Source organism: Lepidochelys kempii, chromosome 1, assembly GCF_965140265.1.
Source record: "Lepidochelys kempii isolate rLepKem1 chromosome 1, rLepKem1.hap2, whole genome shotgun sequence".
In the NCBI taxonomy this organism is placed as follows: Eukaryota; Metazoa; Chordata; order Testudines; family Cheloniidae; genus Lepidochelys; species Lepidochelys kempii.
Window position 1 is genome coordinate 211,153,167 of NC_133256.1, and position 14,224 is coordinate 211,167,390.

Genomic DNA, 14,224 nt, shown 5'->3' on the forward strand with positions numbered 1-14,224 from the left:
GGTGCCATCAGCTTCCTGTAAAACCCTAACAATAAGAAAGGGATCAGTCACCCCTGACTTCCCGTACTTATCAATTTGATATGAAATTGCTCCAAGGCTCCCTCTCTAAACCCCTTCTCCCTTCTCCCCAGGGCACACAGCGTTCCAGCTGGTGAACGGCAGCACAGCGTGCTCAGGGAGGGTGGAGATCCAGGTTCTTGGTGCCTGGGGAACTGTCTGTGACTCACACTGGGATCTATCAGATGCCAACGTTCTCTGTCATCAGCTCGACTGTGGGTTCGCTGTATCAGCTCCAGGAGGAGGGTATTTTGGGAAAGGAACAGGCTTTGTCTGGAAAGACACATTTCATTGTAAAGGGACTGAACCCCATTTGGGCCATTGCCCTGTGACTGCCCTGGGGGCATCTCCGTGCCCGCATGACAATGATGCCAATGTAATTTGCTCAGGTAAGTGCAGCAGAAATGCTGGATTAATGACACCTGCCCCTCAGTGTCTGACACTGCCCTCCAGAGCACAGGGAGAGGAAGAATGATCTAGAATCAAGGATCATGAGGTAAAATAATAGTTACTACCTGGAGAAATCCTTGTACTCCACACTTCAGCAATGTTGCCTCCCAGACCATTTTATCATGGAAGATGCTAAGACTGAACAAGAAGAATAGGAGCATTTGACTCCAACAGAAAGGAGCTGCTAGGACAGAGCTAGAATTCATCAGACTGGTACCGAGAGTGCCCCTGGTGGCTGCCCCACTGTATTGCGTAAGATGATTTTGGCCCCGACTGCAGGAGCGCTCACCCCCACATCTGCCTGTCCCCTGCCCAGCAAATAGTTCTGTCCCTACCCAGGCATCCATCAGTTCTGTTCCCTCTGAGTTGCCACCCTTCAGTTCAGCCCCCCAGCCTCAACTCTGCTCTTCTTCATGATGCAGAGTGAATCATCTAGTCCAAGCCCCTGCTCAAAGCAGGACCAAAAGCAAGTAAATCATCCCAGCCAGGGCTTTGTCAAGCCGGGCCTTAAAAACCTCTAAGGATTGAGTTTCCACCACCTCCCTAGGTAACCAATTCCAATGCTTCACCACCCTCCTAGTGAAATAGTGTTTCCTAATATCCAACCTTGACCTCCCCCACTGCAACTTGAGACCATTGCTTCTTGTTCTGTCAAGAAACAAAGCAATGAAGCATTCAATGATTTTTAGACTGGTGAACCCTTTTGTACTTTAAGGTGCACCCTCAACTGGTTTACTTTTTAGACAGTGAAAATGGTCCTTTACCACAGATTTCAATGGGCAACATAGAGGCCAATACTAGGATAAGTTAGGAGGGTGGCCAAAATTATAAAAGAAACTCAGTCCCAACCATAAGTATGCAGTGACTGCCACCGTACCATATTTGGATCTATTAGTTAATTTCTTTGTGTTAAAATCAAGACAAACAAACAAAACAAACTATGTGGGACCACGTACTAGAGTTTCCCCATTGTAAACAGGGTTCTCTCTCTCTCTCTCTCTCTCTCTCTCTCTCTCTCTCTCTCTCTTTTCTGTTCTTTCTAGAGATTTTGGCACAAAGACTCACTGGTCACTGTTCTCCAGAGCACCTTGGATTGTTTCCTTAATACCACAAGCCATTAATGTCCCTTGGCCAAACTCCCTTAGATCAGTCACAAAACCCATTTGCCTACTCAGGTGCCATTCTCTGTCTTCAAGGTATTTAACTCTCATTGAGACCATAGACCTGATTCTCAGTCACTCCGTTTCTGCACTTGGTTGGCAGGGAAGGCAGCTTTAAGCCACATTTACGTTCTTTATTCTGGTGCCGTGTAGGGCCTTGCCCAGACCCTGGTGTAACTAAGAGCAGATTCAGGGTTGTTCTAAGTTGTACTTTTCTCCCCATAGTCTTCAGAAGAGAATAGCTGTAGTGTTGTGCACTGCGGGAACACTCTGATTAAACTGTGATTGTTCTTGAGGGACCCAGGGCACCTAGTGGTCTCTTGCCTCTGGTAAGAGGTAGCCTTGCCCATGGTGGGTGGGTGTTAGATCGTTAACATCATCAGCCTGTTAGTCACTCAAACACTCTCCTCTGGGCTATGTCAGCCATGTCTTTGCCTTGCAGGTTAACACAAGGTGCATCCTAGACTCCAAGTCCCTTTGAATCATTCCTCTGTGATATCCAGCCCCTGACACTGGCTACTCACAGAAGACACAGATTCTCCAAAAGTGCAGTGTGCCCTAGTTTACTAGTTTTAATGTAAACTCCTGTATAATACACAGCACTTGTAAGCTCTTATAATAAAACAGGAGAAAATTTATTTAAGAAAGAAAGTTCACTAGAAACAAGAGAGAGTGGTGAAAACAAACGGTTACAATATAAGACAAAACCATAAAACATGACCTAAGGCTTACACTTATCAACAGTTACCTTTCCTATCTAAAAAATAGGTTTCCCGGAAAAGTTAAGTCTGTTGCAGTGCTGTCTGGCTTCACAGGAATCAGGATCCAAACTTGCACAAATACACCCCTGCTCCAAAAAATGTCTCCTCAGTGACAGGATCCAGAATGCCTCTCCCACTCTGTGTTATACTGAACCAGTCTTTTGTCTAAATTCATAGGCAGGGTGATTCCCTGCTGTTGTATTGTTCCTTTTTTACCTCTGTTTTGGTTTTGATTGTTTGCAGTTGTCTCTGAGGGTTTCCATTGATAGTCTGGGAATGGAGCAATTGAGCCTCGAATTACCTCACTGGCTAACCAGGGAGGGGTGTCAGCTCCCTCCTGCTTGAATGGGCCATCACTGAGACCTGTTATCCCTGGTGACTAACTTTTACTGCAAGTCCGTAAAGTCTCCATTCAATATACTTCCATGATTACTTAAATGTTACCTGCACATACATCTCATAATGGTTCTGAGTCGTGATAAGTTATGAGCTTTCTGTAGACACCTACCTGTTACCCCTTATGGGTAAATTCCCTACAAGATGCGTGTTCGGTGTAGTGAGTTTGTCAGGTCTGAGGACAGAATTTCAAAGGACTGGGGAGCCTTTGCCAAGGGATCTCTGTGTCACACACACCACTGCCACACACGATCACTACCTCCTTGTGACACATGCAGATGCCTGTATCAATGCAATGACTTGAATATGGGTCATTTTATTCACTGAGCTACTATAGAGTTCGTATTGTTCCTAATGTGCACAGTCTATTTCCCATCTCTCCTGGGTCCAGGTCATTCGGAATCGCTCAGACTATTGAATGGAGAGAGCCGGTGCGATGGGAGAGTCGAGATTTCCCTCCATGGTGTGTGGGGCAGAGTGCTGGATGACCAGTGGGACATGAACGATGCCAGCGTGGTGTGCAGGGAGCTCCAGTGCGGAGTTACTGAGAAAGCTTTTAACCCCCCTAAGTCTGGGCGAGGAACAGGCCCTGTGGGGCTGAGAAGTGTCCACTGTGCAGGAAATGAGACTCGCCTGACTCTCTGCAACATCTCCGCATTTGAGACAGCCCAGGCAAGAATTACTGAGGATGCCGGTGTTGTTTGCTCAGGTGATTTACTGTAAACATTTTACAAACAGCCTGTCCTTGTCCAATAGGAACATGACCCACCCCAGGGCCTGCCTCCACCCACCTTGTGCTGAGATCTCAAACAGATATGGATTTGAGAGTCACATTATGGACCGTCTCCAGTAAAAGTATGTGTGTTATATGCAGAAACAACAGCATAACTACATTAGCGATTAAGCGCCAGCAGCAATTCAGCAATTCTGCACAATCCAGCCTGTGCACGGAGTGGGGCCTGTGAAAAAAATAGTCTGTGATCAAATACTCCCAAGTCGGTATCATAATGCACGCGCACAAAGAGCCCATGGTAAGGTTGCACTAGCAAATGTAAATCTATTTCCTAACTTTTGACAGCTTGAATCTGCAACCCAAATAACGTTCTTTTAATGTAGTTTTATGTGAAATTTCCTATAAAAAAGAGAGAGGTAAAACCAAATTCTATTATGTGCACCCCTACCACTCACCTCCCCCTGTGACTCCTCAGTGGGGTCTGACCCCTACTTCATACCTTTGGCACGAGAGCCCAGATTGCTGCTACTATTTAACCTGCAGAACTAACAATGTCAGCTAGCAGCAGGAGAAGGCTGTTATCCAAGAAGGGAATGGGTTGCTGGGTCTGCATGATGGTTGTGGGGAAATCCAGCCTGGTCTGGCTCTCTCTCCCTCACCTTCAAAATTGGGGGAACTCCCACTCCATGTATTATCCCAGATTGCGGAATTTTCTGTTGGACCATGTGCTGTGAGAGCAGGATGGTTGGTGGAAATCCACTCTGTGTCTCTTTTACTCCATGGCCAGGTTCTTGGGGTTCTAGCCCCATGTTCTGCCCCCAGAGTGTGGGGTATGGTGGTAAATGGGCCACTGAGGCCAAGTGCTGGGTTTTGGGATTTACAGAGGAGTGGGCAGGAACCCAGTCCTGCTCTCTTCCCCCTCTACAGCTGCTCTGGTAACTCCGAGCTGGTCACAGTACAGTGAATGCTCTGCTGTTGCTTTGATGATAGTGTTAGTGAAGGGTCAGTGATTTTGACGGGCTGCTAACATTTTCCTGAAGAACTCAAATGAGAGAAGGGAAATGGCAATTTTGAACACTGTAGATCTTAGCCAAATCTGAACAGAGTTTCATGGGACAAAGAAAAGGCAGTGCTGTAGCCACAGGAGATTCCCTCTGCTGAATAGCCAAGACCTGTTGCAAACAATAGAGATGTGAGAGCTCAAAGAAAGATCACTAAAGCCTGGACCTACAAAGGAAGTAGGCATTGCAAAACTTATCTTTTAAGAGCTTAGAAAATCACAGGAATGACGTGATCTACAACACCTGAGTTAGGCGCCCTATACAATGAGTGGGAAGAGATAGAAGCCTTAGAATGGGACTCACAAAAGCCAGCTCACTAGTCAGGAAGCCTTGTAAATTAGTCAATGGGAGATGCTAGTGAGAGGGGTGTGTCCTAAACTCTGCCCCTCTCATGGAGACAGGCACCTAAGTGTATGTCTACCCAGCAATTAAACACCTGCAACTGGCCCAGATCAGGTGCTGCGAGGATACCAGAGCCTGGGCCCCAAGCCAAGCCCAAAGGTCTACACAGGAATTTTTAGCCCTGCAGCCTGAGCTCCAGGTCAGCTGCAGCCATGTCACAAGTCTTTTATTCCAGTGTAAGTCTGAGCTGCAGGGAGGCACCAGTCTCAGAGCATGCTCCAGGAACTGGGGGAAGAGAGGCATTTCTGTGCCTAACTCGTGTGCAGAGTCCGATGTGGTAGACATGTCGGAGGACATCTAACTCCATGTAGAACAGCAAAAAGGAGTGGGGGAGGGGGAGGAAGGAAATAGAAAGAAGGAGTGCCGCTTTTATCCCAGTGGTTAACACACTCACCTAGGATGTGGAAAGTCCCCTCTTTCCCTGATAAGTAGGAGGGATTTGAACAGAGATCTCCTGCCTCTAGGATGAGCACTCTAGGCAATAGAATGATTCTTTCTCTGCCCAATTATATTTATTTAATTAAAGTGGAACAATGTCAATGGGAGAGAGACCCACATCAGGATGACTCATAGCCCAGTGATGAGAGCCCTGTCCTGAGTGGTAGTAGATCCCTGGAAATAGACAACCTTAACTCTGCCCTGTAATGACACCACACAATAACTTACATTTATGGTTAATGTAAATGGTATTTGCTCTCCCAAAATAGATTAAACAGATTTCTAAAGACACATTAGATTGTTTCATATTTTCCCCTCATGGTGTCAAGGGAGCAGGATCAGGTAGGGGTGCTCCTCAGAACTTGAGTGGGTCAGAAACCAGAATTCCCATTCCACAGGAAACTGGGAAAATTTTGATTTTCCCCTCCAAATTAAAATTAAAATTTGAAATTTCACACAAGCAAAAATTCCAAAATTTTGTTTCAGAAAAATTGAAACAACATTTTGTTTTGACCCCATTGCCTTGACTTTTATGTTTATTATAATTGTAATATGACATAATATAACATAAAAGTAGAAATGATAAAGCAGAAATTAAACATTTCAGCATTATTGAAACAATATGTTTTGATACTTTGATCTAAAACTTTGAAAAAATAAACACAATTGTTGCAATTTTGTCAAATCATCATTTTCAGATGGAAAATGTTTCTGTCTGACAAATTCAAATAGTTCTTCTGAGAACCATACTGGGAACCTCTCTCCTCTCCCAGCTCTCCAATATGATGCCTCTATGCATCCAGTCTAGAGTAGACAGCTTAGTTTCTTGTAGTTTTATCACATTGCACGAATGGGTGGCCAGTGACCCGGCCTTTGGGGGAGGCTAGCCCCCAGCCTCTCCCCTTGTGCCCAAGGCCCCGCCCCTCCCCTTGTGCCCCCCTTTCTCCCTCCCCTTGTGCCTAAGGCCTTGCCCCTACTCTTCTTCTTCCCCTCCCCCACCCCCGCAGGAGCCCAAAGCACCCCACCGTGGCCCCCAGCCCTAGCACAAGGGGCCGGGGGGCGAGGCCCCAGCCCCAGTGCTTCAGGCAGCTGGGCCACCTCCAGCCCCAGAGTGTCAGGCTGTGTGGCTGCAGCGCCCCCAGCCCCAGTGCGCTGGGTAGCACGGCCCCAGCCCCAGCCACTCGGAGTCTCTGCAGGAGGCAGGCCAGCCAGCCCCAGCCAGCCTGGGCCAGACAGGGCAGTGCACTGTGTACCACAGGAGAGGGCCTGGCCTGGGGGCAGATCGTGGGCTAGGCTGTTTGGGGAGGCACAGCTTCCCCCGTCTTTGATACTTGTTGCCCATGATTGCAGTCTCACATCTATTCTATTTACCTTTCTTGCCACTAGGTCTCTTTAACTTTTGCTCCTTCTCAGCTGATCCCAATGATTATATGTGTTTCATATTATTTTTTACCAGACATATTCACTTCCATTTTCCTGAACTGAATCTCATTTTGATTTCCTTACCCAAGGGCCACATTGCAGGGCTGGCCAAACTTACTGGCCCGCCGAGCCACATACAATGGTCTTCAGAAGTTCAAGAGCCGGAGCACACCTGCAGGAGCCAGGGCTCAGGGCTTCAGTCCCATTCCTGCTGAAGCCCCAAGCCTCGGCAGGTGCACCCCATAGGACTGAAGTCCTGAGACCCTCCTCCCTGCTGGACAGAAGCTCCTACCCCACCACCAGACTCCAAGGCAGAGGTCCCGAGCACCCCCCAGCCCCGCACCACCCCGGGTGTGGTAGGCAGAGAAGGGGGGATAGAGGGAGCTTGCGAGCCATAACTTAATGGTAAAAGAGCCACATGTGGCTTGTGAGCCACAGTTTGGCCACCCCTGCCATATAGTGTCATCAGGATGTAAGCACAATTCTCTTTTGACTTTAGTGTGGATTTATATTTAGAAGTTAATGGTATATAATGGGGCTTTATATTTTTGCTTATGATTTCACACTTTTCAGTGTTCATAGTCTCTCCCAGTTTTGTATAATCTGAGACTTTTGCTATATATAACATATTGCCATTTTATCATTATATTTTGTGTTCCTCCCTGTAGCTGATCACATCCTAGCCAAAATCATATCTAAGTCAGAATGCTGAATGCTGAAAGCTTGATTTTGTGAGAAACTTTATCAAATGCTTTACTAAAATGCAGAGTTATTACATCTATTGTATTTTTATCATCCATTTTATCATCCATTGATGTGATAGCTATTAAAAAGCAGTATAAGGTACTTAGCATGACCTGTTTGTAAATTTCAGCTGCTAATGGCTTATGGTTACATTGGATTCAGGATAGGAATATGAATTACAGGACAGTAGTAATCAGGATCACTTACATAATTGTTAAAATAAATTGGTGCCGTATTTGCTTTCCTCTAAGCTTCTAGTACCTCCCAATTCTTCAGCACTTACAAACATAATTATTAGTACTTAAGCAAACTTGTGAGCTAAATTATTATCCTTGAATGCCCTCTAAACTTATTTTCAAATACATGTTTGAAAAGATTTGAGTTTTGAAGGCACGACTGATTCTGCAAATCCACAAACTCTCAGCTAGTTCTTTCTCCTAGGTAAGTCAAGCATTCAGGATTAAGCCTTATTCCCTTATGCACTTTTAAGATCTCTTTACCATGCCTTAATCACTTTCTAACTCTGCAGACTTCTTCTCTTTATGTTTCATGTTAAAGACAGACTTTTAAAAGCATTTCAATATTTCAGCCATTGGAGCAGCATCATTGGTTTGCATAGAAGCTGTCCAGTTATCATTATATTACATATTACTCACTGGGATTCATCCTTGTAGGGAGCAGGCGGATCCGGCTGGTGAATGGGCCAGGTCGCTGTGCCGGGAGAGTGGAGATTTATTACAATGGTACTTGGGGAACAGTCTGTGATGATTCCTGGGACCTACCAGACTCCAATGTTGTTTGCAAACAACTGGGATGTGGACGCGCCATCAATGCAACTGTCTCTGCTCATTATGGGCAAGGATCCGGGCAGATCTGGCTGGACAATGTGAACTGCTCTGGGAACGAATCTGATCTCTGGGAGTGTCCTTCCCAGGGCTGGGGCCAGCACAACTGCAGACACAAAGAGGATGCAGGAGTTCTCTGCTCAGGTCTGTTCTGTGAATGATCTCATGAGTTTGGTTACTAGGGAATTTAATGAAGTATATGGGTGTTTGGGGAGAGAGATGAGAATAACAGAAAGTTTATCTCCCTTTCCATTTCTCTATCTGTCTTTCTTCCTGACCTATCCACCTGCAATGGTCACCATTAAAAAGTCTACATTGACAACAGTTAATATCAAGGGGTACTGGAAATATTGTATTATTACCTTAGCTTTAGAACATGTATTAAATTCTGAATCTTGGGTACCATTGTGTGTAACTATTGGTGAATGGTGTCTTTTAAATACCAATTCCATTGTTAATATGTCTGTCGCTGGTCTCCAGAAAAGTCTTTCTGATTTGAGAAATGAATCTTGCTTCTGTAGAAGAATGTGCAGGTTTGTTAGCGATCTCAGGGATTCAGCCTTCAAACCACAGTGTGTTTCAGAATCAGAAAATGTCACAGCCAACTTCTGCATTTCCTTCTAGGGCTCATGGATCTGAAACTGGTGAGCGGCAGTGCCTGTGCTGGGCGGCTGGAGGTTTTCTACAATGGGACATGGGGCAGTGTTTGCAACAGTCCCATGGATGCCGTCACCAGGGCACTTATATGCAAACATTTGAACTGCGGAGACAGTGGGATTCTTTTAAGAGACTTTACATATGGAATAGGCTCTGGCCCCACCTGGGTGGATGGCATTCGGTGCAATAAGCAGCACAGCTCCCTGTGGCAATGCCCGTCAGACCCATGGAATCAGCAGTCATGTAGTACCAGAGGACAAGAAACCCACATCTTTTGTGCAGGTAAATAGTAAACTATACTATATAAACTCTCAAACCACAAGTCTAACTCGCTGACAGGTTTTGATATAATTGTGGTATTTTTTATTTTCACTATATTTTATGAAATTCATAGTTATATTCTTTTAACATACTCAGCAATGGCACAAACTTATTTTCAGTTTCTGAAGTTATAGAGATAGGAATGTAGTCTGTTAATAACAAACATGGAAATCAATTATTAAAAAATACACATTATACAGCATGATCAGTTATGACCTAATCCAACACCCAGTAAAGTAATCAAATCGAAGTAATCAAATCATAGATTTTAAGGTCTGAAGAGCCTGTTAAAATAATCTAATATGGCAGGCCATAGAATATTAACCAGTAATTCCTGCATAGCCCAGTGGTTCCCAAACTTTAACAGCCCGCGAACCCCTTTCACTAAATTGTGAAATCTCGTGAACCCCCTCCTAAAAATGAATATTTCTAGGGATTTAAGTTGAAATTTCCTCCGCACTCTGCACTGCGTGGGGCTCCTGCTGCTGCACCCCCTTGACCACCCCAGTCAACTGAGCTCCACTGAGCTCGAGCTGCAGGTCCCGCTGACCGCCAGGTCTCAGGCTGCCAGCCCCAACTGCCCGGCCCTGCTCTCCCTGGGGCTCCAGCTGCCAGCCCCGCTCAGAGCACTGGGGTTCAGGGGGCTGGCTCTCCTGCTGATGGGGGCAGGGCTCAGGCTGCGAGCCCCAACTGCCCGGCCCCGCTCTCCCTGGGGCTCCGGCTGTCCCACCTGCTGCCTCCAATGCCCAGGGTCCTCTGGCCGCCATTAGTGAAATTTTTCTGGCAAAGCCCCTGTAATGTTCTGCAAACCCCCAGGGGTTCACGAACCCCACTGATCTAGCCTATACATTCTGGTTTAGCTACAGCATGTCTTTTAGAAAATCCTCCCATCTTGAATTAAATACTTCAAGTAATGGAGAAGCCACCTTGGTAAAATGTTTCAATGGTTAATTACGGTGACTGTTAAATAAACTGTTCTTTATTGCCAGTTTGAATTTATTTAGCTTCACCTTGCAGCCACTGGATCGTGTTAGGCTTTTGTGTACTAGATTAAAAAGCTTTCTGCTCTCAGAAATCTTCTCCTTATGTAGGTACATAAACACTATTAACAAATAAAGCCCTTCACTGCCATTGTTAGTAAGCAGTGTTTCATACTCCACTTCAGAGCTGCAAAAACTGGGATCAGAATCCTGCTGTCTACTGTGGCAAACTCAAGTGTCAGCCAAACAAGAACACTGCTTTCCAGAAAGCATTATTATCCCCATTTTATAGATAGAGAACAGATATAAAAACTGTCTCAAGGAGTCTGTAGTATAACCAGGAACTGGCTGCAAACCACTTGTGTTCTACGCCAATGCCTTAACCTCAAGACCACCTTTTTTACCTGTTGATTTCCATGGGTATTGGATCAGTCCCATAGTGAGACCCAGTAAGAGTTATCCACTAAATACTCCTGGGGAAATTCTGCACCACTGCGCAATGCAGAATTTTGCAGAAATTAATGTTATGTGTACAGAATTGCCTTTCCCCCCACAGAAATGGGCTGCAGTGCTGCTGGCCACCACTAGGGGCCGCTGGACCCAGCAGAGCCCAGCTCGCACATAGAAGACACTGCTGGGAGGAGGGGGAGGAAGGTAGAGAGTTCCCAACAGCTGCAGTTCCCAGCACACCCTGAGGGAAGGAGATGGTGGCATGCAGGAAACTCCACACAAGCTGGGGACCCAGCATGAGACTGTTTCTTCCTCTTGATCCCTGGGCTCTGAGGGGTAGGGGGCAGGTGTCTGGGCTGGGGGGGGGGCATGACTGAGCTCTGCGAGAGAGGGAGCAGGTATCTTGGCAAAGGGGGGGGCGCCGCGGCTGGGCTCTGGGGGCGGGAAGGTGTGGGAATCTGGGCCAGGGGGCCCCCGCATCTGGGCTCTGGGTTGGAGGGGGTTCGGGTCTCTGAGGGAGGCGAGGGGGCAGAGAAACAGGAACTGGGTTGTCATAGGGGTTTCTTTAACTCTCTACTCCTGGGGAATTTTTGTCTGTGTCTGTATTGTTACAGACATACTTGCTGACAGGTATTTTGAAATAAATTACCAAAATAATTGAAACTGGCATGATTATATAGTGTTATTTTGACAAAGAAAATTTGCAGAATTTTAAAATATTGTGCACAGAATTTTTAACATTTTGGTGCAGAATTCCCCCAGGAGTAGACTAAAGAACATCAATAGTGTGCCTTTATGGTTAAAAATCTTCCTGGGAATTACAATCTGAGGTCTGGGCTGTGAAGTCCATTGATAGATCCGTGTCTGAAGCATTATTTATATCACTGTAACACCTAAAGTCCCCAAGGCCTCAATGCACCAGGCACTGTAAAAACACCGACTGAGAGAGGCACTGCCATATGGAGTTTACAGCTGAGACAGACAAGGCAGGTGAGAGGAGATGCAGAGGGACATGGAGATGAATTAACTTGGCCAAGATCACACAACAGATTGAAGGCAGAGACAAAGATAAAACACAGGTCTTTTAAGTCCTATTCTAGTGCCATAACCAGTGTCAATATACTGCCTCTCAGTGTGGGAAGGTACAGACCTGCAACTCCTACATAGCTCGTTCTGAGTATTAATATTCCTCTTCTATTGGTTCCTGCAGTGATGAAGGTGCGTTTCAATTCATGTGTCTGTTTACATTCCAGTCACTGTGCAGGGGATTCAGGGATGTTGTCTGAGTGGGGAGATGGAGTAGATTCCAGGCTGGTCTACACTAGAAAATTAAGTCGACCCTGCTAATTTGCGCCAGGGGAAATCCATGCCCCTGAGCGATGTCATTAAACCAACCTAAATGCCATGTAAACAGCACTAGGTCAGGGATGCGTATTACCTACACTGAGAACCCCTCCCTCCGGCATAGGTCGTGTGTACTCTGAAGTGGTGCAGCTGTGCCATTGTAGCATTTCAAGTGTAGACAAACCCTTAGATATACTGTCCTGCCAGTTACATAAAGACACGTGCATTCCAGCTGGGAACTGATCAAAGATTTCAAAATCCAGAGAAACACCAGAAGAGCTAATTATCCCAATTACCAGATTTTAGCTTTTGGCCAGTTTATAAAGTGCTGGTATTGGGGTTTGAAATACCAGTAAACCCTACTGTATCCTGCAGCACACATGCTGCCCAGTCCAGTCACCTCAGTGTTTTATCTCCATAGGTGGGAAAGGGAAACCATCTCAGAATCCATTTGCTGAATGCCCGAACTCTACAGACTGCACAGGTATCTCTGCCTCTCTGTGTCTCCTCCTCAGTCCCTAAGGACATTCCCAGCTGTCCCAGTAACATGTGAGGTTTCTGTATTTCCAGACCGGGAGAAGTTACGTGTCGTGGGAGGAGAGGACAGATGCTCGGGGAGAGTGGAGGTTTGGTACCGTGGCTCCTGGGGAACAGTCTGTGATGACTCCTGGGACATGGCGGATGCTAACGTTGTGTGTAAACAACTGGGCTGTGGATCTGCTGTATCTGCTCCGGGCGAGGCTGCATTCGGTGAGGGGACTGGTCCCATCTGGGTGGAGACGTTGAACTGCAGAGGGACAGAGTCATCTCTCTGGGACTGTCCTGCCAAGCCCTGGGGTGAGAGTAACTGTGGTCATAAGGAAGATGCTGCAGTGAATTGCTCAGGTGAGTGACAGGAGATGTTTCTGCTTTATTATATAATTTTTAAGGGGGAGCAGGTGTCACAGCAGCTGGGTCCCCATTCCTGCCCACAGACCAGGCCTCCTTTTTCCTTAAAAGACAGGATGTGTTGGGACTTTTTTTTATTCTAAAGTGCTAGGGCATCAGACCACGTTGCTTCCTTTATCCGGCACAGGCTAAGCCGCTAAGCCTGTGCTGCTGTGAGGAATATATTATGGGTGAAATGTAGGTGATGTGCAGAGCACATGGGGACTCAGAGGAACAATCACGTAACAGCATGTCATCACCCCCTCACTCCACACTCCAACTCTCCTTCCTTTTCCCCTTGCAGGCGTGACAGAGACAACAGCTTCACCGGCTACAACAGGTAACACATTCTCTTCCAAGCAAGGGTTAAATTTACCTACTGCCAGGCTCGCAGGGGAATGAGCTGGAACCTCCACCCTAAGAAAATGAGCTTCTTTACACACAGTGTGAAATCTAAGGGTGAATGACACCCGGGTGGGAGCTGCAGGCTGTGCTGAGCAGGACAATTCCTGTCTATTGGTTCTAGCCCCCGGTGCAGGGCCCATGATTTAAACAGCAGCCTGTGAGCTGCCCCCATGGTGTACAGACTGGGTCCCAGGCCATTACCCTACTTCCTAGGTGGTTCAATAATACACTGATGAGCTCCCCTGGGCCCCCCTGACTCTCACAGAATAATCTCTCCCTGTTGTATGTTCATTTCCACCCAGCTCCCCCACGCCGTCCTCTGACCGACAGTGGGAGAGTCACGGTGCCTGTTGTCGTCTGCATTATCCTGGGGGTCCTTCTCTGCCTGCTGTTAATCATTCTGGGTGCACAGGTGCAAAGGGCCAGGGCACAGCACAGAGGTGGGTCCTGATTAGTGTCACTGTCTGAAATGCCTCTGCAATAGCGGGGGAGCTGCAGGTGTGGAGAGGGGCATTGGCAGAACTATGAGGGGACCTCAGGTCTATGCTAAGTCCTGTCTTATTTAATATTGTCATTGATGATCTGGCTGTAGAAATGACCAGGAGAGCAATAACTCTTTCAGATGACACTAAGCTGGGGGCATTTGAGAGCAGTGGTGACAGAGAAATAAT

The 14,224-nt window shown here is 46.6% G+C and overlaps 1 protein-coding gene across 1 annotated transcript in view; it reads left to right on the plus strand.

The window, feature by feature from the left end:
* The window catches only part of LOC140906703 (scavenger receptor cysteine-rich domain-containing protein SCART1-like), a 40,304-nt gene that overhangs the window by 12,579 nt on the left and 13,501 nt on the right, over positions 1-14,224 (plus strand). Inside the window, exons 4-11 of the mRNA XM_073331191.1 lie at positions 132-446; positions 3,216-3,533; positions 8,299-8,613; positions 9,094-9,408; positions 12,643-12,705; positions 12,792-13,106; positions 13,453-13,488; positions 13,856-13,993. Of these exons, the coding sequence (XP_073187292.1) occupies positions 132-446; positions 3,216-3,533; positions 8,299-8,613; positions 9,094-9,408; positions 12,643-12,705; positions 12,792-13,106; positions 13,453-13,488; positions 13,856-13,993 (1,815 nt within the window). The remainder of the gene's footprint in view (positions 1-131; positions 447-3,215; positions 3,534-8,298; positions 8,614-9,093; positions 9,409-12,642; positions 12,706-12,791; positions 13,107-13,452; positions 13,489-13,855; positions 13,994-14,224) is intronic.